The following is a 23006-nucleotide window of genomic DNA, read 5'->3' on the forward strand; positions in this document are numbered from 1 at the left end:
ACTGCTCCTTCTCTGTTGATATGGAGAAAGTTCTTTTATTACCACGCATGCCGGAGTACAAGGAGGCGATTTTTACAAGACGCCTTGTCACATTTAACGAGACCTTCGCGAGGCTGGGGTCAGACGGAGCTCCTTTAAGTTTAGCGATTCTTTGGAATGAGTCAATCGCAGGAAGGAAAGATGAGTTCAATGTGTCCTCGACTTGGATAAGAGCAATACAACATTTTGCCAGTTGGCAGGGAGATTGGACTTTATTTACTGCCCTATGTTCAATTATCAACAGTACAGCCCAGATGTTGACCTGGACAAGATAACGGTCAAGTATCTAAAGCCAGTGCACACCTTTATGAGTGCAGACTCATTCCACCATAAAGTGGAGTTGTCCATTAAACAATCAGGTCAACTTCATGATTATAAGGACTTTGTTCAGGCAGTTGAACAGGTAAGTACTGCGATAAGCATGAACTGCACAGACTTTGAATCGTGGCCAAGGTCCTACGGAACAAGCAACTAAAAAACTAAAGATGTTAAAGTTGTAAGTTTCCAGCGTGGGTCTGTAGAAATGGAATGGATAACAAATCATGACGAGGTTTCCTTTCATTTCACTCCATTTCTCAGACAAAAAGACGAGAGACTCATTTCCATAGGTTGCAAAATAGCTTTCGCCCAGGATCAAGAGCCCCGGGGGATAGCTACTCCCAAAAAACAAGACATTATATACGTAAACTGTGCAGGCTTATGGCCCCGAGTAGTAGGGTATTCTGGATGAACTTGCTTGATAGTACAGATATAACAGATCTTAATCGAGTGTTTGACTAAAAATCATCTATTTCTTGTATTATTTACCATTTATTTATGTACAGCATTACTTACAATTATGTTACATTTTTATACGCTTGTTTTTCTTTGCCTCACGTTACGATTATATCAATAATTCGCAAATCATTGGTCTTTATGAAGAAAGCCTCATCTGAGTTTTAATTTAATTTCTAAAGAAAGAAACTTATTTATTATTATCCCGTACTTTCACCAATCAACTCTTCGTTGAAATGCTGGTAGAATTCCGACTATTTTTTAATCCGCTGGGGAGACGGGAGTGTTTTCGTGTTCTTAAACCACCACCAATCAATTTGTCGTAAAATTTTAGTTCAGAATTATCGCAGATAAAGTTCCACTAATGTGGCTGTACTTAAGCACTTTTCTCAGAAAACGAAATTTTTAAATTTTCTAATTCAGCGTGTCCCCTATTTACAACCAATGTTTCATCACAACAGTTTTAGGCTAGTTTTTCGTTTTACTTTCGATGACCAATGGTTTGAACGGGTCATTTTCATCAGAACATGGAGCTTTTGCTGATGTGGCTGTACTTAAGCACTTTTCTCAGAAAACGAAATTTCAACTTTTCTATTTCAGCGTGTCCCCTATTTACAACCAATGTTTCATCACAACAGTTTTAGGCTAATTTTTCGTTTTACTTTCGATGACCAATGGTTTGAACGGGTCATTTTCATCAGAACATGTAGTATTTGCCGATGTGACTGTACTTAAGCACTCTTCTAAGAAATTCAAACTATAATTTGTGATTTTGAGGCACTTTCCGAGAAGTTAGGATGATGAAACCTTGTCATAAGTCTCAAAAGTCGACAAAGTACCTTAGAAACATAGTGGGTGCAGTTTAAATTGGACAGTAGCTAGCCCAGAGCAATTACAGAATTGAAATCTTTAAAGTCAATTTGCACAAAATGAACCCTGTGTTACTTAAGCACTTTTGTCAGAAAACGGCAGATATAATAATACAACAAGACTTTAACAGTATTAGTTTGTGTTAAAATGCCGTCAGGTCATTACTCATTAAACATCAAAACACAACTTTTGTTAAAATATTAAATATAAGGCAAATAATTTCTAATAAGCTACATATATTTAATTAGGATATTAAGACATATGAAACCCGAACATGACGGCAACTTTGATCATCATTACGACATTGCTTTGGTCCCCCCTTAAAGGTAAAAGTGAATCAGTGATACACTTGAATTAGTGGTTATATCTGTACTTTGAATGATATTCATTAGTGCCATTATTCAATTAGATTTGAGTAAGTTCTCCAATTTCAGGATTTATACAAGCTTGGTTATAATCATGAGGTAAAATCCAGCTTTTTCCCTAATTTGAACGATTGAAAACAGTATGATCACAATGTGAAATTTTCACTACTTCAGGTGCTCTAAGACCAAAGGTACCAGGAGAGATAAAACCTGACTCTGTGTCTCAGTCTGCGACTGCGAATAATGACGTGGCTAAGTATGGAGCAGATATGGCTATAGACAGGGACCTGAACACCTTAGCTTATACAGTACCAGGAGGGGATAGTAACGCCTGGTTTAAAGCATCTCTAGAAAAGGAACACTGCATTAAGCAGGTAGTGCATTATTATTCCTATCGGTCCGCAAAGAACACTCACACCTGCTCTAGAGACTCGTGTACCTGTGAGGGAGGGCAGTGTAATGGATATCCCCTCACAGTGTACCATGAAAACACGGAGCCTGGAGATTATGTCCCCTCCAGCTCCGGGTGTAAACTTGGAGACACTGTAGAAATAAATAAGCAGGGATATTTCTACGTGTATGAAATAGTGATCATCGCACAGTTACTATCAGGTAATCTATTGAACTATTTGATCTTATGTTGTTTTTCCAGATATTATTCAGAAACCTATCAATTTATATCATGTCGCAGCTTCATGAGTTATACTTAGCTATATATTTTAAAGATACATTAGATTTTTAGAATAAGGGAATATGTTTAGACGGTTAGTATAGTATATTAAAGTCATTATTGTGACGGTACATTAGAATTAGACAGAAACAAAGTGTGAAGGGCCTGAACGGAACCCCTCAGGTTCAGTTCCTTGTTTAACACTGCCGTACAGCAAGGACATCTACCGGGTTCTCCAAAGATATATAGTTTACTAGTATATAGTGTATAAACTTGTAACTACGTAAAACTTATGACTAAAATATTGTATTCTTCGACATGATGCGTCACATCTATTTTTGGCGAGCGTGCTTAATCACTCTACACTGAAACTAGAAATACTTTTGAACGCTGATTCACTCCAGATGACATAGGGTTAAAATACATCCCTGACGAGTTATCAGCGAAAAATACTAACCTGGTGGATTCGTGTAGTGTTATTGAGTCTCATGATTTGATAGTTTTTTCTTTTTAATACTTTCAACACTACTATATAACAAATAATTTGAGAATATGAGTATGGCGTAGAAATGTCGATACGTTATTCAGCTATTTATTTCCATTAGAATCTGTCTTCACCGAGTCTATTCAGAAACAATCAGAAATTTGATTGAAAGAACTATAAAACTAACCGTGTAAGTGCACAGTCCAAGTACAGGTCGTATTTAATACACTCTACCAACTGTAACAGGTATAGACAGACCATGTCATCTGGTAGCAGTGTGTCGAGTGAGTACACTGCAAACTGAAAGGATAATAAAATATCATCATAATTTCAAATATTAATAGTAATATCATGTATTAATACTATTACTATAGTCGTAACATTTTCCTGTATTTTGCAATATGGGATCCAGTCTTTATGATTGAGCCAAAACACCAAGCAAGATATTAGGAAACAACTGAAAGTTCGGTTCGGTTTGTTCGCGTTCGGCAAAAAATTTCTGGTTCGGCTGTTTCTAACAGGGTATACAAAGAATGTCAATATCTATTAATTAATTATATAATTAATTAATACAAATAAAATTTCTCCTAAAATCACAACCTACCTCCCTAATATGAGGGTCATTTATGTCATGTAGAAAACACTGCAGCGCAGTAACCACACTAATAGGAGGCCAATCTAATAGCAGAGTATAGAGCTGAGTGGACTTTTCCAAAGAGTCCATACTGGTGGACAACACGAGCTTGGGGAGAGAGTGAGGGTAGGATCTGCAGTGGACTCGGTTCTTCCACAGGAAGTTATTATCTTCCTCCGTCATCTGGGGGTGTTATTGTTATGATTTATTGGCACATTGCCAAGATATCATGTGGGTGGGGGGGGGGGGGGGGGGTTATTGTTATGATTTATTGGCGCATTAGATGTCTTTTTTTCATAACGTCAGGTAAATTCATAGCCGTACCGGCGTTTGCCGTTTCGACCTTAGCTCCCTATTTTACCATCCAGCCCTCCAATTTGAATCCTATTCATTTTATTATCACATATTGCGGCTCTGAAGTTGAAGATTTTGCGCTGAACAGGGTTTGAATGTATTGAGTTGTCTATCTTGTTGAGTCGATGTAGTCTCAACAATATAACAAGCTGAAAGTGAAATGTTCAGAAGAAACTGGAGAACTATTGTCTGAACTATTTATTACTCTACATGACTATAATACCTTAGCCTAGCTGGGTGTTGTTGTATATGCAGTTTCATGCATACAATCCACACGGGGTCCACATAATTTTTAGCGATATCACCAATAAAAATGGGGGCAAAATAAAAACTACCCTCAAGAGCAATGTTAATAAAATAGCCCGAGGTATCAGTACGTTTGACTGATTGATTGTGAAGCGTCATTTGCGATTTTCTCTGAAATAAGATTATTTTCTCGCGCGATTGTATATTAAAAACCCAACCAGAAACTTAAACGGATTCGAGAAGCTCTCTGGAACAACTGCCGAAATCATTAATGACAGCACGGTTGTATATTAAAAGATATGCACTTTGGAAAAGGCCAGTGAGCAGTAATGACGCCCCGTCACTTTAAATGGATGAAAGGCAAGGGATCTAAAGTTATCCTCTCTGCAGCAACGCGCTGAAATCTCCATTGCAGGTGGAAGGTAATAACGTTAGTCAATTAATTTGTGTAAACACATTACAGAAACTAAGGAGGATTTGAAGATGCTTTTTACTAATACCCTTTTCGGATAAATGTAATTCAACATAAAAATGATAACATCGACAATTTTTTGTAGACAATGTTGCTGACAAGCTCATATTTCAGGTGTACGTAAAAGACCAATGCCAAATAATCAGATGCCCATAAATAACCTGAACGAAGAGGTCCCATGTACAGCTGATGACCCTCTCAGTGATGGTACGGATAGTTACGAGTTCATCTGCCAGGAAAGACTTTCCGCAACAGAGGTCATCATCAAGTGGAAAGGATCCTGGGTCGGGAGGGCTTGCTGAGTTGTCGTGGGTGAAAACTTGGTAAGTAGGGTCAGCCAAGGGTCTCAAATGACTATAAAGATCATAATAACCTCATTCTTATCTACTTAGTACTTATCTAGTATAACTATTTTACTCATGAGTAAACCAGAATAACACCTCTAGAAAAATATGCTAACAGAGTAATCAATTAGTAATTAGTAATTAATTTCAGAAACCTATCCCTGCGGTTTGGGATACTACAACGAATATACCGGTGCTCACAGTGACACGGCCAAAGATGGCTGTAAAGTTTGTGATGATGGTATGTAACAGCCCACAATCCTCTTTTAATAACAATTTCTACTTCTGGCTTTAAAGCAAAATTTCAATTTTATCAATTGAATCAGTAGAAAGTACACTGTAGTGTAATTAAGTTATGAATAGGAACTTCAACGATTGTGATCTGATCTGAACCTCAATGTCAGGAGCACTAAAGAAAAATATGATCCCTCTCTTCTCAGGTTCACACGACCGCACGAACAACTTCACTTCAACCCAGAACAACTAAAGCTTGCACCATGTGACAACGAAGAGCAAAAAGATCTTCTACACGAGGACAATATACCACACGAAGCTGAACGAGTTGTCAGTCGTGGCTGCTTCCGACAGTTTAACCTCGCTGACAAGGAACTTGTGGTCAAGTGTCCAGCTGTGAGTACTATCAGTTTGGTGAGAAGGGTTCAGTGGTTTGCTCACAAATAACGTAATCGCCGAGAGGGAGGGGGGAGGAGAGATTTCAAATGATTGCGCTATGTAATTTTGGGTCTTTTGCGATAGTCACAACGCGACAACTAGCGCTGGATGCGACAACAGCGCTATCCAGCCGCTAGTTTTGTCGCCATCCCCAGCGTAGTTTGTCGCTATCCAGCGCTGGAAAATAAACGCTGGCCAGCGCAAAATATATATGTCGATAATTCGCTAACCAGCGCTGTTGGTCGCCATTCCAGCGTCTAGTTACCGCCATCCAGCGCAGTTGTCGCTATCCAGCGCTAGTTGTCGCTGCAAAAGCGACACTGTCGCACGCGATCGTTTGCGATGGCCAGCGCAACTGGCCATCGCAGAAACAGTTTCGATAACTGCGCTGGATAGCGCCAACTATCGCTGGCTAGCGACAACTAGCGCTGGCCAAGCGCTGGCCAGCGCAAGCGATAGCCAGCGCTGGCCAGCGCTGGCCATCGATATCCAGCCGCAAAATTTTTGCGCTATTACCTCGTCAATAGCGCTAGCCAGCCGCGACCAGCGCTAACACAGCACTAAACCACGCTAGCCAGCGCTAACCCAAGCGCTATCCAGCGCAACCAGCGCTAGCCAGCGCTAAACCACGCTAAACCACGCTAACCAGCGCTACCAGCGCTAACCAGCGCTGGCCAGCGCTAATAAGGCTGACGAATAATACGCAACTATATTGCGCTGGACAGCGCTGGCTGACGAGTAATACTAATATTCGAGCGTGCCTAAATCACTCTACAGTCGATCTTCGAGAATGTACTAAACGGGCCCCCATGGTTTTTGTAAGTGTAACCAACTTCAATCGATGCAATGTATTTTCGGACGCTATATTCGTCAACCCCCATGACATAGGGTTAAAATGCTCTCTCTGACAGATAATGCGAAAAACGGTATCGATCACGTGATTAATGACCGATTAGAAGTTAATCTAATTTTCCGTTAGGGTTGGGTTTCAGCATATGTTTTTTTATGGATTGGGTTAGGGTTAGGTGGGAACAGATTTATAGAGGTTTAGGTTTCAAAAAGTCGTACAGAACCACTAGAGTCAGAGAATGGGGTTAAAAAGTCACGTGACAGTTCGAGTGTAAAGTGATTAACATCATCCAGTAATATCGCAATAAATGATTTTGAACATTGCGCAGGCTAGCGCTGTTACGCTGTTAGCGCTGGCCAGCGCCTGGCTAAGCGCTGGCCTAGCGCTGTTAGCGCTGGTTAGCGCTGGCTAGCGCTGGTTAGCGCTGGCTAGCGCTGGTTAGCGCAAGCTAGCCTGCCAGCGCTGGCCAGCGCTTGGTTCGCGCTAGCGACGATAATATCGCAAAAAATATTGCGCTAGATATCGATGGCCAGCGCTGGCTATTGCTTAGCGCTGGCCAGCGCTAGTTTTGTCGCACAATCCACGCTAGTTTTTGTCGCCATCCAGCGCTAGTTTATCGAACTGTTTTCCTGCGATGGCCAGTTGCGCTGCATCGCAAACTATCGCGTGCGACAGTGTCGCATAGCCAGCGTCAACTAGCGCCTGGATAGCGACAACTAGCGCTGGATGGCGACAACTCGCGCTGGATGGGCGAAACCAGCGCTGGATAGCGACAATTATCGAACATAATATTTTGCGCTGGCCAGCTTATCCACGCTGGAAATACTACAACTAGCGCTGGATGGCGACAACTAGCGCATGCTAGCGCTAGTTGTCGCATCCAGCGCTAGTTGTCGCGTTTTGACTATCCGCAAAAGAACCTAATTTTGATACAAAACCTATGGATAAAACGAACACGAGGGGGGGGGGGGGTTTTTTTTTAAAAAAAAATTTGTTCAAAAAGTGATTACGTAAATTAAATGTGAACGACCCCGAATGATATCCTTAATTTGGGTTTTAGATGTTATTTCCACTGTAGAGTCCTTTTTGCTAGACGCTATTTGGGTTCAGAGAAGTTTTCTGATGATGACAAATATATTTCGGTTTCTCAGAGATGGAGGACTCCTATAGTCTTATACTTTCTTATTGTATTTGAAACCTGTTTATTTCTTTCAGGACAGGAATAATTAATTATGTCAGAATTGTGCTGATACTGAAACTAACCCTGCATAACCCTGGACGAGCGACTGCCCACTTGCGGACGCGTAACTGATCACCCAAAATGTATAAAAGTTGAATGTAGAGAATTGCCCTGACGGAACCCGAACCCAGCCAGAGAGTTCGGACACTGTCACAGCTGCACTCCATATGAAGGAGTACACCACGGAACAAAATAGAAAGTCTGACGTTGAAGAAGGTAAGTGGAATGTAGTCATCATAATATATCGAACTGTAATTTTCTTATTTCGGCTGTAAAATAATGAACCGTTGTTGTGTTTGGTCTTAAAAGCTAAATACCAGGGCAAGATACGAGATAGTACTGGTAATACTTGTGAAGACTGCCCTGCTGGTAAAAAACGAGGGATATCTGACAACGACTGTATTCCATGTAATTCTGGATGGATGTCTGCTGCTGGAGCGTCTGTTTGCACAGAATGCCCCGTGGTTAGTTTCTTATTTTATTTTTAAAATTTCCGTTCATCTTGTTACCGCTCACTAACTCAATGTGTTTTTTCTTGAGTTAAAATATTATTATTATTATTGTGTGTTATTTATTACATTTGTTACAGGGTCGCTACGAACTTAGTATGACAAGTTGTGAGCAGTGTCCTGCAGGGAAGTACAATGATCAGACAGGACAGTCAGGAGATAGCAGCTGTAAAGTCTGTGCTGAAGGTTATATTGCTGCTAGTGAGGGTTCTGAGACCTGTACTCAGTGTCAACCGGTTAGTTATAGTCTACAGTCAGCAAGGTTCATGTTCTGGTTCTAGCCGCGATTTCCCTGGTTCTTTATACTAATTTCCTGAATTATAGGTGCCAAGTTGTTATAAATTGAAACTCCAGTTAGCCTTTGATCTTATAGTGCAACTTGCTCAGATGTTGCCGTTAGATCTTTCAGTTTTGTAATCAATTTTATATATTTTAGATGTGACATTATTTTGATATCTACTTTTTCCATTTAGGGAGAAGAACCAAACTCTGATAACACTGCTTGTGATCCTTGTGTAGCTGGGAGATATCAGCCTGAACAAGGAAAAGAAACTTGTCTTCTCTGCGGAGTAGGAACTATCACTGTAACTACAGGAAGGGACAAGTGCGACCCTTGTGAACAGGTGAGTTACGTTAATATGCTAGTTACAGGTTAAAACACACGCAAATAAAGTTTAAGGTAATTTCTAGTATAGTGAAAGCAAATCAGTCGACACGTGTTATTGACAGGGAATGACAAATTATCTAAAACATCTCCACAGGGTCAAGAAGCTAACGTTGAAAGAACTGCATGTGTTGATTGCGTGGCGGGGAAATTCCAGAGTAGTGCTGATGGTGGGGCTTGTCAGGATTGTGAACCTGGAACTTACAGTGCATTAAAAAGTTCAGATTGTACTAAATGCAGCGCTGTAAGTGTAAAAGGAGTCAGTTTGATTGCTAGTTGTGTTAGCTTGTGGTTTTCAGTATATATATATTCTTTTAATTTCTTTTATAAAAGAAATTCAAGAAATTTAAAGAAATTGATCGTCTGTGACATATTTGTTAATGTAATCTCATTCTAACACTCATTATTCATTAATTAACCCATACATTTACAGGGATACTACCAAGAAAATTCAGGACAGGGTTCCTGTGATGAATGTCAAAGCGGAAAGTACCCCGATGTTGAAGGAGCGACGGAATGTTCTGAATGTGAACCTGGTCACGTGACTATAACAGAGAGTTTGTCCGTATGTATGGAGTGTCCAGTGGTAAGGAAAATATCTTATTTATATTCACTAGATTAAAACGTGCTGAGTTAGATAATTTGTGCTACGAATATTTATGGTATTTATGCTTTTAAGTTGTATGGTTCCCATCAATGGCGATTTGGGAATCTTCTGATTTTAAGTGAATTTGCCGTCTTTCCTAATTGTACGTATTACTGACCTGTACTTGTTACAGGGTCAGTACGAACTTAGTAAGACAAGTTGTGAGCTGTGTCCTGCAGGGAAGTACAATGATCAGACAGGACAGTCAGGAGAAAGCAGCTGTGAAGTCTGTGCTGATGGTTATGTTGCTGCTAGTGAGGGATCTGAGACCTGCACTCCATGTCGACCGGTTAGGGGTCGTTCACATATTACGTAATCAATATTTTGGCAATTTTTACCCCCCCCCCCCCCTCCGTAATCAACCGTAATCAAGACCGAACCCCCAAGGTTTGACCCCCCCTCTCCCCCCCCCCCCCCCCCCCCCCCGTAATCAAGATATTGTGTAATTTTGTCGTTGATTTAATTTTATTACTGATTTAATTTTATTACTGATTTAATTTTATTACTATCTATTACATGTTCATGTTAAGCCATTTATTTATTAAAAGCTATCACAACGGATTAATGAATGAAATAATCGCAAAACACTTACTAAACGAAAATTGGTTTAAAAAACGAAAATTTTGATTACATAATTAACGAAAATCGGTAAAAAATTAAAATTTTGATTACGTAATAAACGACAAACCCCCCCCCCCCCCCCCCCCCCCCCCGTAATCAACCGTAAGCATTTGAAACCCCCCCTCCTCGGCTGATTACGTAATATGTGAACGACCCCTTAGTTATAGTCTACAGTCAGCAAGGTTCATGTTCTGGTTCTGGCACTGATTTCCCTGGTTCATTATACTAATTTCCTGAATTATAGGTGCCAAGCTGCTATAAATTGAAACTCCAGTTAGCCTTGGTAACTCTCCACCTATTTTCTAAACAATTTAAAATTTACTATTACTTCATATCCTCAGGGAACTTACGAAAATAGGAAAGATAAAGCCTGTGAGAATTGTCCGGCAGGTTACTATCAAGCGGCTGCTGGACAGCTATCATGTGATCCTTGTGAAGATGGAGAAATCTCTGCTGAAGGAGCAACGACGTGTACGCAGTGTGATAAGGTAGCTTCACATATTTTTTTAGACTCGATTTTCAGGGCACGCGATTGAAAATCGCTCATGCAATACAATTACACATGAGCGCTGACCTTTGACCGGCCATAACTTCGGCTAGGAACAACATTTTGTCATGGGACTAAAAGGAACTGATAGATATCACTCCCTTCTATCAAAAAAAACTATAAAATAAATTTCGAGAGAAATGTCATAAAGACCCCCTGCCCCCCTAAAAGACACGCAAATAAAGTTGAAGGTAATTTCTAGTAAAGTGAAAGCAGATCAGTCCACTTGTTATTGACACGTGTTACTGACACGTGCTATGGACACATGCTATTGACAGGGAATATCAAATTATCTAAAACAACTTCACAGGGTCAAGAAGCAAACGTTGAAAGAACTTTATGTGTTGATTGCGTGGCGGGGAAATTCCAGAGTAGTGCTAATGGTGGGGCTTGTCAGGATTGTGAAGCTGGATCGTACAGTGCAGTTAAAAGTTCAGATTGTACTAAATGCAGCCCTGTAAGTGTAAAAGGAGTTAGTTTGATTGCGAGTTGTGTTAGCTTGTGGTTTCCAGTATATATATTCTTTCAATTTCTTTTATAAAAGAAATTCAAGATATTTAAAGAAATTGATCGTCTGTGACATATTTGTTAATGTAATCTTATTCTCACATTCATTATTCATTCATTAACCCACCAATTTTCAGGGATACTACCAAGAAAATTCAGGACAGGGTTCCTGCGTTGAATGTCCAAGCGGAAAGTTCTCCGGTGCTGAAGGAGCGACCCAATGTTCTGAATGTGAAGCTGGTCACGTGACTGAAACAGAGGGCTTGTCCGAATGTACGGAATGTCCAGTGGTAAGGAAAATATCTTCTTTATATTCACTAGATTAACACATACCAATTAAGTAAGTTTGTGCTTGTTTACGAATTGGGGATTTGTGGTAAAGTTACCATCCCCTTAACAGGGCGAATTGGCGATGTTAAATTTTGAGGTTACTTTCCCATCATTGCAAATTGTAAGTGTTATTTATCTGCTGTTACAGGGTCAGTACGAACTTAGTAAGACAAGTTGTGAGAAGTGTCCTGCAGGGAAGTACAATGATCAGACAGGACAGTCAGGAGAAAGCAGCTGTGAAGACTGTGCTGAAGGTTATGTTGCTGCAAGTGAGGGATCTGAGACCTGCACTCAGTGTCTACCGGTTAGTAATTATAGTCTACAGTCAGCAAGGTTCATGTTATGGTTCTGGCCCTGAATCTTTATCCTGAATTATAGGTGCCAAGTTGTTATACATTGAAACTCCAGCTAGCCTTGGTAACTCTCCACCTATTTTCTGAACAATTTAAAATTTACTTTTACTTCATATCCTCAGGGAACTTACGAAAATAGGAAAGATAAAGCCTGTGAGAATTGTCCGGCAGGTTACTATCAAGCGGCTGCTGGACAGCTATCATGTGATCCTTGTGAAGATGGAGAAATCTCTGCTGAAGGAGCAACGACGTGTACGCAGTGTGATAAGGTAGCTTCACATATTTTTTTAGACTCGATTTTCAGGGCACGCGATTGAAAATCGCTCATGCAATACAATTACACATGAGCGCTGACCTTTGACCGGCCATAACTTCGGCTAGGAACAACATTTTGTCATGGGACTAAAAGGAACTGATAGATATCACTCCCTTCTATCAAAAAAAACTATAAAATAAATTTCGAGAGAAATGTCATAAAGACCCCCTGCCCCCCTAAAAGACACGCAAATAAAGTTGAAGGTAATTTCTAGTAAAGTGAAAGCAGATCAGTCCACTTGTTATTGACACGTGTTACTGACACGTGCTATGGACACATGCTATTGACAGGGAATATCAAATTATCTAAAACATCTTTTCAGGGTCAAGAAGCAAACGTTGAAAGAACTGCATGTGTTGATTGCGGGGCGGGGAAATTCCAGAGTAGTGCTAATGGTGGGGCTTGTCAGGATTGTGAAGCTGGAAGTTACAGTGCAGTTAAAAGTTCAGAGTGTACTAAATGCAGCCCTGTAAGTAAAGTAGGAGTCTTAATTTTACTTAAGAGTTGAGGTAGCTTGGGATTTCCATTATAAGAAAAATACATAATAATTATCTGCCAAATAAAAAAAATTATCATCCGTGACATTCGTCTGTTTCTTTCATTCATTATTCATTCATTAACCCACAAATTTTCAGGGATACTACCAAGAAAATTCAGGACAGGGTTCCTGCGTTGAATGTCCAAGCGGAAAGTTCTCCAGTGCTGAAGGAGCGACCGAATGTTCTGAATGTGAAGTTGGTCACATGACTGAAACAGAGGGCTTGTCCGAATGTACGGAATGTCCAGTGGTAAGGAAAATATATTCTTTATATTCACTAGATTAACACATACCAATTAAGTAAGTTTGTGCTTGTTTACGAATTGGGGATTTGTGGTAAAGTTACCATCCCCTTCATGGCGAATTGGTGATGTTAAGTTTTGAGGTTACTTTCCCATCATTGCAAATTGTAAGTGTTATTTATCTGCTGTTACAGGGTCAGTACGAACTTAGTACAACTAGTTGTGAGAAGTGTCCTGCAGGGAAGTACAATGATCAGACAGGACAGTCAGGAGAAACCAGCTGTGAAGTCTGTGCTGATGGTTATGTTGCTGCTAGTGAGGGATCTGAGACCTGCATTCAGTGTCAACCGGTTAGTAAATAGTTATAATCAGCTGGCCTTGTGTTCTTTTCATGGCTCTAAAAGGATACATTATTTTCCCAAATTATAGGTTCCCATTCGTTATACCTTGCATCTTTAGTTAGTCCATACTACACATCTCATCTAAGAATAATCAGAAACTGATTGTACTCCTCATTTCTAGGGAACATACGCAGCATACAAAACACGAGCCTGTAAAGTGTGTGAAGAAGGTAACGTTCAGCCTAATACCGGAACAGTATCCTGCAATGTGTGTCCGACTGGAACGGTTTCTAACGAAGAAAGAACAGAATGCACAAGTAAGTTTTATCATGTAATACAGTCTTTGTTCGTCTCAATAAAAAATCATATTACAAGCATTTAAAGTGGTCCTTTATTTGAGAGAACTCATTCAAAATACTATATTCTTCTCGGTTACGAAATCCCCCTGTGGGATAGAGTTAAAGCTTGACGTCCCGAGTTAGCCGGTGAATTTTTAAAGAGTGTAGTAAGCATTATAAATAATATAGTATGAGTATAAAAATAAGACACACAATTTCAGCTCCCTGCAATCCAGGCTGGTTCTCGCAGAACGGGGGATTGGGACCCAACTGCAAACCTTGTGATGCAAAATGAGTTGTGTTTCAAGCTTCTTTCTATGTCAAAATGATGAGTACACTTTGGATGACTGTGCAGCTACAGCAAGTGATGTAAGATCGACACTGTGGTGACCAGATGTTACACTATTTACCTTAACATTTATCATGATCTGGATTTTAACTTATCATTTGAGAGCTTTCTAGTGTGGATATCTGTTTCAGAGATTGTTACTAGTATTGATGGATGCAAGAGTCGCTCGTGCTACTTACATGGTGCTGGTACAGGTTCAAAGTATCAGAATACTAAAGTATACAGTTAACTCTGATTTATTACTCACTAAATTAGCGAACTGGCTGACAGACGACGTTGGTCGCTTTTTACCTCACAATTCGGAACCTATCAAATTCATTTAGCTCATTCGCGATTAATTGGATCGCTTCTCTTATCTCAAGGAAGAAGAATAATAATGTTATTCATTCATTGTGTAGACACGTGTAAACAGCGCTTATTCTTCATGTCCAAAGAAGCAAAACTAAGTTCCACTTCAAACACCCTTCAGTTTACTTCGTGTAATCTACCTGGTAAATGTGGGTTTATTCTGAAAACTTCCTAGTGAAGCTGGCATTGTGCCTTGAGACTGTGGACTGAGAAGGAAGATTATAATTAATGAGTCAGTTCACTTTCTTGATGATGGTTCAGGCGGACAATATAATGCCCTTTATTTCTGTGTGATATATATTTAGTCGTCATTATGTGTATCCAATATCTTGGTTAGGTTGGCTTCATTCGAAAGCTGCAGTCGACAAGAGAAACGATTGGGAGTCTGAATATGCTATTTATTATGCTTGAGTGATGAAAGTAGATTTAAAGGTTGATATTAGGATTTGATAATGACATTACATCATCATGATTAATTATGGATTGATTGTTGAGGCCCTTGTTCAAAATGCAACCACAGGTTGTTAATTTATAATAATATTTTCAATACTTTTAATCTAACTTTCAATATGACATATTTCAATATGACATATTTCTTGGTTTTAAGATCTCCACTCACTTTGATTACGATTCTTAAAATTGATTATTCTTATGAATTGTGTTTAAATCAATTTCGTACTCGGAGTATGTCTGTTTTAAGCACCGATATGAAAAGTAAAATTTAAGAGTTGGTTAATTCAGACTGTCAAAGTAGTAACTGAATACACTGATATTAATCATAATATTTAAATTTGATGAGAGCTCAATCACCACATCAAATTTTAAACTTACTTTTCTTCATGTTCAGATGCATCACATTATTACAAATAACAATTCTATCATAGAAATCATTTTCATCATTAAATGCTACTGTTTTTCAGAGATTATGGCACCCATAGTATGTGTAACCTATGGATTTTGAACGCACTGATAGGATCCCAAACTCACAGCAACTAAAACTGAACCACAAGTGAGGAGGTGCAGTAGAGCCAGTTCTGTGATCCTCTCCTTCAACAGTCCAGTAATAGATCACATGACCACTACCTTCACAATGACCAGGTGGACTTGTTAAGGGTAGTGCGTATGGATATATTATGAATGTTGAAGGAGAGGATCATGGAACTGGACGTACCTCTCCTCCCTCACTTGTGTTCAGTGTTGGTTGCTGGTGAGTTGGGGATCCTTTCATGTGCCTTCACAAAAATCCATTTGTACACACTACTTTGGGTGCCAGATCTATGAAAAATAAAGTACAAATTATGATGAAAATAGATCTATGATAGAATTGTTATGTGTTATAATGTGATGCATCTGACATGAAGGAAAATGTAAGTTTAAAATTTGATGTGGTGAGTGAGCTCCATTCAATTTTTAAATATTTTTGATTAATATCAGTTAATCAGTTACTTACTTTGACAGTCTGTAATTAACTCAACTCTTTATTTAAAAAATATAAAAAATAAAAAAAAAAATATAAAAAAAAAAAAAAAAAAAAAAAATTTTCTTTGATATCGGTGCTTTAAACAATACTACATCCGATGGTACGAAATTGATTTAAACACAATTCATATGTATAATCATTTTATGAATAACGTAATCAAAGTTAATTGGAGATCTTAAAACCAAGAAATATGTCATATTGAAATATTGGTCATATTGAAAAGTTAGATTAAAAGTATGAATATTATTATATAATTAAAAACTTGTGGTTTTGCAGTTTGAACAAGGGCTCAACAAGCAATCCAATAATTAATCATGATGATGTAATGTCATTATCAAATCTTATATAAATCTTTATATCTACTGTCATCACTCAAGCATAATATATAGAAATATTTCAGTCTCCCAATTGTTTCTCTTGTCGACTGCAGCTTTCGAATGAAGCCAACCTATCCAAGATATTGGTTACACATAATGATCGCACTGAATATAATATCACACAGAATAAAGGTGCATTATATTGTCCGCCTGACATCAGCATGAAAGTGAACTGACTCATTATTATAATATCTTCCTTCTCAGTACACAGGTCTCAGGTTCCACAATGCAGCTTCAATTGGATAGTTTTCAGATAAACCCACATTTACCAGGTAGAGTACCGATGTAACTGAGGGGTGTTTGAGTGGAACTTTAGTTTTGCTTCTATGTAAAGGAAGATAAGCGGCTGTTTACAGTGGTCTACACAATTAATGATAACATGATTTATCTTCTTTCCTGAGATAAGAGAAGCGATCCAAGTTTATCGCGAAAAATTGAGCTAAATGATTTGATAGGTTCGAATTGTCGATGGTATAAAAAGCGACCTTCGTAGTCTGTCAGCCAGTCAGCTAATTTAGTGAGTAATATATCAAGAGTTAACTGTTTACTGTCTATATTCTGATACTTGTACTGTACCAGCACCATGTATACACAGTTCTATGGCCATCATCAAATGTAATCTTCTGAAAAACAGATTTCCCACTCTAGATAAGCACTCAAAATGATAACGTTAAAATCCAGACAAGGATAAATGTTAGGTATTATAGGGTAAACATCTGGACAAAACAGTGGTTCGATCTTATTCACTTGCTGTAGGCTGCACAGTCATCAAAGTATCATCTTGTTTGACTTTGAAAGATGCTTGAAACACCATCTCATTTTCTCAGGGAGAGAGGGAGAGAAGGAGAGAGGGAGAGAGGCCTATATTTTGATCGTTTACATTAAAATATGTACCTGAAACAATGAGCTGAAACATTGTTTGATAGCAGCCGGTTTTTCGTTCTATAGTCAGTCATTTTGGCCTGTTTTACATCCTAAACCAAAAGCAACATGATTTTTTCGTAACTTTTCTGAAATCTTGTACATTAATTTGCTGTGATTGTTGCAAACTGAAGCTTCGTGATAAACGCCCGCTGATGGATATACACGATATCATTCCTCGCCTCGAGGGCGGAACTATCGTATTAGAAACATGTTGAAACTGAAAGTAAAAGTGAAACTAAATTAAAAACGGATCTCTTGAAGAAACTAAAGTAAAAACTAATATCTGTAAGAAAAAGCTCACGCTGGTGGATATAATCCACATCACCTCGACCCGCGGGCGGAAAAATCGTATAGCACTCGGGCCCGATGGGCCCTCCGTGCTATACGAAAATATGTCCTCCTCGGGCTAGCGCCCTCGGGGACATATGAAATATTGCACGCGCGTGCGCGTGCAATATTTTGTTCCGCCCGCGAGTCTCCGGTGATATGTATATATATCCCCTTTATTGTTTTTCAGGCATTTAAGACTCATCGAAAGTAGTTCAGCAGGTATATTTAAGTTCAAAACATTCTAATTCAATGTTAAAGATGACAGGAATAAGAAATAGTTATGTGGAGGTTTTTAAGAAATTTGCGCAAAATACGGGCCAGCATGTTATACGAAATTAGGTAAAATACCCAAAATCGCCATATTCAGGTGCCTTAAAAACCATGTTAAAAATGAGTTAGAGATCTGAAATTTTGCAGGGTGTCTAGACGTCGACCGAATCGACTGTAAAAAATTTCAAGTTTCAGGAGTATCGGGAAGTGGGTTTTCTGGAACCCCTGTTTAGTGTTTTACAACAGATTGTCGTGAAGTATATTTATGTCAAAATGCTGGCAAGCATGACCGTCGCTCTTATATTCACAATACTATTACTATTTACCCCCTTTACTATTTACCCCCTTTACTATTTACCCCCTTTACTATTTACCCCCTTTACTATTTACCCCCTTTACTATTTACCCCCTATACTATTTACCCCCTTTACTATTATACCCCCTTAACTATTTACCCCCTTAACTATTTACCCCCTTTACTATTTACCCCCTTTACTATTTACCCCCTTTATTGTTTACCCCCTTTATTATTTACCCCCTTTACTATTCAACACTACTATATAACAAATAATTTGAGATTATGTGACTGATTAAATGCTGAAGATAAAAGAAATATATTCATTTTGCTAAGATTATGTTTGCGTTTCATTGCTCAACAGCTGTTCGAAGGATCAAATTTAAGACCTTTACTATTTACCCCCTTTACTATTTACCCCTTCACTATTTACCCACTTTACTATTATACCCCCTTATTTATTTACCCCTTTAACTATTTACCCCCTTTACTATTTACCCCCTTTACTATTTACCCCCTTTACTATTTACCCCCTTTATTATTTACCCCCTTTATTATTTACCCCCTTTACTATTTACCCCCTTTACTATTATACTCCCTTAACTATTTACCCCCTTTACTATTTTCCCCCTTTATTATTTACCCCCTTTATTATTTACCCCTTTAACTATTTACCACCTTGCTGTTTGCCCCCATTCTAATTCGTTGTTAAAGATGACAGGAATAAGAAATAGTTATTATATGCCTAAATTTGTTTTGTGACACTGACTTCTGAGGTTCAATAAATCACTTTTCCAGTTGACTGAGCACATTTTTGAGGGCACCAAAAACTGCGCCAGAATTCCTAGCCTAAAAAGTGAAATTCCCACTACTCACCTTCAAGGACAAAAGAAAATCGCGATTCTTTAGGCCAAAAATCGCCTTTTGTTTACAAGATGATCAAACATCAAACAGCTGATCAGAGAAGATTATTGTATTTAATTTTCTCAAATATTGGGTTTCATTTTTGTAAAATAAGGAGATGAAAAAAAATCCCCAAATACCATGATTTAATTCGGGGTACGAAATGTGGAGGTTTTCGGTAAAAATTCCCATATTTTCGTTCCCAAATCATTTAGGTCACCGGAATTATGTCGAACATAAATATATCTCGTAAGCGGTAAGGTATATTGTTTCATTAGTTGTACATAAACATGGCTATTGTGGGAATTTAGCAACCAAGTATAAACGAAAATATGCCTAAATTTGTTTTGTGACACTGACTTCTGAGGTTCAATAAATCACTTTTCCAGTTGACTGAGCACATTTTTGAGGGCACCAAAAACTGCGCCAGAAAATCGCGATTCTTTAGGCCAAAAATCGCGGCGCCAGGACAAGCCAAAGTAGTCGAAATCGCGGCGAAAGATAATGTATTTGCAGTCCTAAATTAGATGTCATATATTCGTTAACTATTCAATTTGATCGGCTAGCGGGCTAACATCGCCCCTGTTGATACTTTCGTACGAGCAGCTAGACTCCGATGGTTTGGCCATGTGGTGAGGATGCCAGAAGAAAGAATACCCAACTATCTTCTGCACTGGATCCCAAAGCATGGTAAAAGGTCAAGAGGTAGACCTCGGAAAAACTGGTTGTCATGTGTCCGGGAGGATGCAGCAATCTTCACAGGTGTCGATAACATCACGATAGATGATGCAGAACAACAAGCTACAGACAGGGTTCACTGGATAGGTCTAATACACCGGAGAAAAGAGTTACTATGTGGTGCAGGCCACTCCAACGACTAGGAGGAGACCTTTTCAAGTACCAGTTTAAGTACATGTCCCATGATGATGGATTAAACTAAACAGGATTAAACATGAAATTACCAGAGAGAACACTAACGGACTCGTCTTGGCTATACAAGAATGAATAAATCAATAAATAAAATTATCAAAACTGAATCATTTAAAAATAGTAAAATTTAACCGTTTACAATTTCACGAAAATAAAAAAAGATAATAATTTAAGGTAATACAGTAAATAAAGTTCGAGTACGAGGATTAGGACTTATTCTTAGGATTTCGAAGGTTTGAAGAGTCTGTTAGGTATTTCCCGAATTCTTTTGTGTGACAAGAGTTCATTATGATCCTATACTCTTTTAGCATTACAAGGCTTTTCAGGTTATCAGAAAGCTTTAAGCGGAGGGAGTGGTATCCAGGGCATTCGGTTATGACATGGTCCTCAGTTTCTAGGATAGGTGTTTCAAAGAAAGGTAGCTCTTCGAAAAAGCGAATGACGTCTGTGTCTGGGGAGCAGCAAAAACGACACGTTTTCAATGCTGTGTTATATCGATCACTAGTATATCGACCTTTCTCTACCCTCAGATCGTGACTGTTAGAGCGAAGTTTAGCAATGTTAGCTCTCTTAAGCCTGCACGGAATCTGTAAGTACTGTTCTTCACCAAACTCAGATTTGACCGCGGTGTAGAATGACATCTTCGGCTGGTTGTGAAGATCCTTTTTCCAGTGGTTCACAAAGGTTTTGTGTATGTGCTCACGTGCTGCAAGAGCGGGGTGTAGGTTTGGTTTAGCGGAGGTGCTCATCTTGATGATAGTGGACCAAGTGTCATACCAGGTAAGGTTCAGTTGTTTCTGCTCCTGAAATGTATGGTGCAGAAGTGTGTTCACGTTACCTACTACCGCTTGTGATGCTCTATAGAAGTAGGCAATACATTGAGGGAGGACGGTCACTGTTTAGGGGGTTCTTCCTGTGTCGCCGTAACAGAAGTTGTTATTTGCCTTTTTGTGGACACCCAATATCCATTTAAGAAGTTTTTGGTGAGTAGATTCGAGAGCATCTTTTGCTGCTGCTTTAGGGAGACTCACTTCTTGGTTTTTTGAGAGAATGGCTTTCGCGATGTTGGTCGATGGCAGCCAAACAGGGCATCCGTATGTAGCTGCTGGCTTGACTAAGCTATCGATGAGTTTTAGCATCGTGCTAGTGGAGAGAGCTCTCGTGTCAATAATTCGTCTCATAGAGAAGAACGAGCGTAGAGCTTTTTTCCTAAGCTCGTCGATTGCTTGTTTGAAGGAATCTTTCAGAGAGAATTGGATTCCAAGGTAGCAGTATTTTCTTACTGGTGCGATGTCCAAGTTTCCTAGTTTAAATCCGTAAGCACATTTGAGTATTCGTGAGCTTGTGTTAAATACCATCACACTGGTTTTGTTGATGTTCACAGACAACTCCCACTTTACGGCATAGTCATGCAAGCAGTTCAGCAGTTTCTGTAAGCTGTCCGCATCCAGCGCTAAGAGGACCAGGTCATCTGCCCAAAGGAGGTGGCTTACTTTAACACCGTTTAGAAGAGGTACATCCAATTCCTCAATTTGTTCCAGCCTGATGGAGAGCTCGTGGATATAAAGTTTGAAGAGCTCAGGGGACATTGGATGCCCTTGTTCTGTACCGATCGTGACGTCAATGGCTGTGGAGAGCTTTTGAATCAGCTTGACTCGGGTTGAAGAGTTGTTGTACATATGGCTGATGCATTCGAAGAATTTGCCTGCTATTCCCATGTTGCTCAGCTTGAACAGAAGTGCTTTCCTACATACACTATCGAAAGCCTTGCGATAATCAACAAAGCATGCGAATAGTCGCTTCTTCTCTTTCTTGGCGTATTTCTCAATGATTGTACTTAGGGTGAGTATGTGGTCATTACATTGGGCTCCACTCCTGAATCCAAGTTGATAGGGTCGGTCGGGACAAGCTCTTTCTCTGAATTCGATTAGCCGTTTGAGGAGTAGATTCGAAAAGAGTTTACCGAGACAGCTCCCAATTGTTATGGCCCGATAGTTATCAGGGTTTTGCCGGTCACCCTTCTTATGGAGGGGAGTTGTGATGGAGTTGTTCCAGGGGTAAGTTCCATGCTGGAGGCAGGAGTTGAAGAGTTTTACCACGACGAGTTGGAGTTTCTCGTTGGAGTTTTTCAACATTTCGTTGGATATCAGATCATCGGACACACTCTTATTGTTTTTGAGTTTTTTAGTTGCATCTTTGATTTCCTGTAACGTGAAGTCGCGATTCAGTTCATTGACCAGTTCCTTGGTGAGCTGCGAATTGTTGGACAATGGAGTAGAGGTGACATCGTCCCTTGAGTGATCGTTCCTACCACACTTCCGGTTGTAGAGATCATTAAAGAATTTGTGGAAGAGGATGAGATCGTAAATGTCGAATGGTTCTTCATCTTTGTACTGGTCAGATAGCCGTTTGAGTGCTGCCCAGTTTACATCTCCACATTCGTTTATCTTCTGGTTCATCTCATACAGGAATCAAATTTTTATAGGCTGCTGTTAAAAAATGACAGCCGTGACGAAATTGTCATTTTGTAAGGCATGTTTTTTTGGAAGATTTCAAAGATGACAATTTTTATCGCCAAACTTACGGTTTTTCAATCAAATCAACCCCCGGGAATAAAAATATACTTGTTGAACTACCTATCTGGATAATAAAACATGAACAAAACTCATTTTTGTGCATTTCAGAGCCATCTCCTTTTTACTGTCATTTTGTAAGGCCAATACCCGTATTAAATATTTGTATATTATATAGCGTACTCTACAATCTAGATCTATAAAACGGAGTAAGAGTTACCTGGGGCACCACGATAGCTTTTTATTTGTCCAATTAGAGTT

The 23006-nt window shown here is 39.2% G+C and overlaps 2 protein-coding genes across 2 annotated transcripts in view; one reads left to right on the forward strand and one right to left on the reverse strand.

The window, feature by feature from the left end:
* The window catches only part of LOC134813975 (phosphatidylinositol 4,5-bisphosphate 3-kinase catalytic subunit beta isoform-like), a 37112-nt gene extending 33093 nt beyond the window's left edge, over positions 1–4019 (reverse strand). The window contains exons 1-2 of the mRNA XM_063821932.1: positions 3807–4019; positions 3390–3502 (exon numbers count right to left, since the gene is read on the reverse strand). Coding sequence (XP_063678002.1) covers positions 3390–3502; positions 3807–4019 — 326 coding nt within the window. The remainder of the gene's footprint in view (positions 1–3389; positions 3503–3806) is intronic.
* Positions 4020–5112: 1093 nt separating this feature from the next.
* Positions 5113–14261, forward strand: LOC134814393 (major surface trophozoite antigen 11-like). The gene is made up of 14 exons (XM_063822491.1): positions 5113–5231; positions 5657–5882; positions 8335–8478; positions 8604–8759; positions 8997–9146; positions 9285–9431; positions 11646–11798; positions 11987–12142; positions 12314–12460; positions 12830–12976; positions 13143–13295; positions 13482–13637; positions 13810–13945; positions 14188–14261. Exons 1-14 carry the CDS (start codon positions 5113–5115, stop codon positions 14259–14261), a joined length of 2064 nt encoding a protein of 687 aa, XP_063678561.1.
* The last annotated feature ends 8745 nt before the right edge of the window (positions 14262–23006 follow it).

The sequence above is a fragment of the Bolinopsis microptera genome, chromosome 4 (assembly GCF_026151205.1).
Source record: "Bolinopsis microptera isolate Bmic1 chromosome 4, MBARI_Bmic_1.0, whole genome shotgun sequence".
Classification (NCBI taxonomy): domain Eukaryota; kingdom Metazoa; phylum Ctenophora; class Tentaculata; order Lobata; family Bolinopsidae; genus Bolinopsis; species Bolinopsis microptera.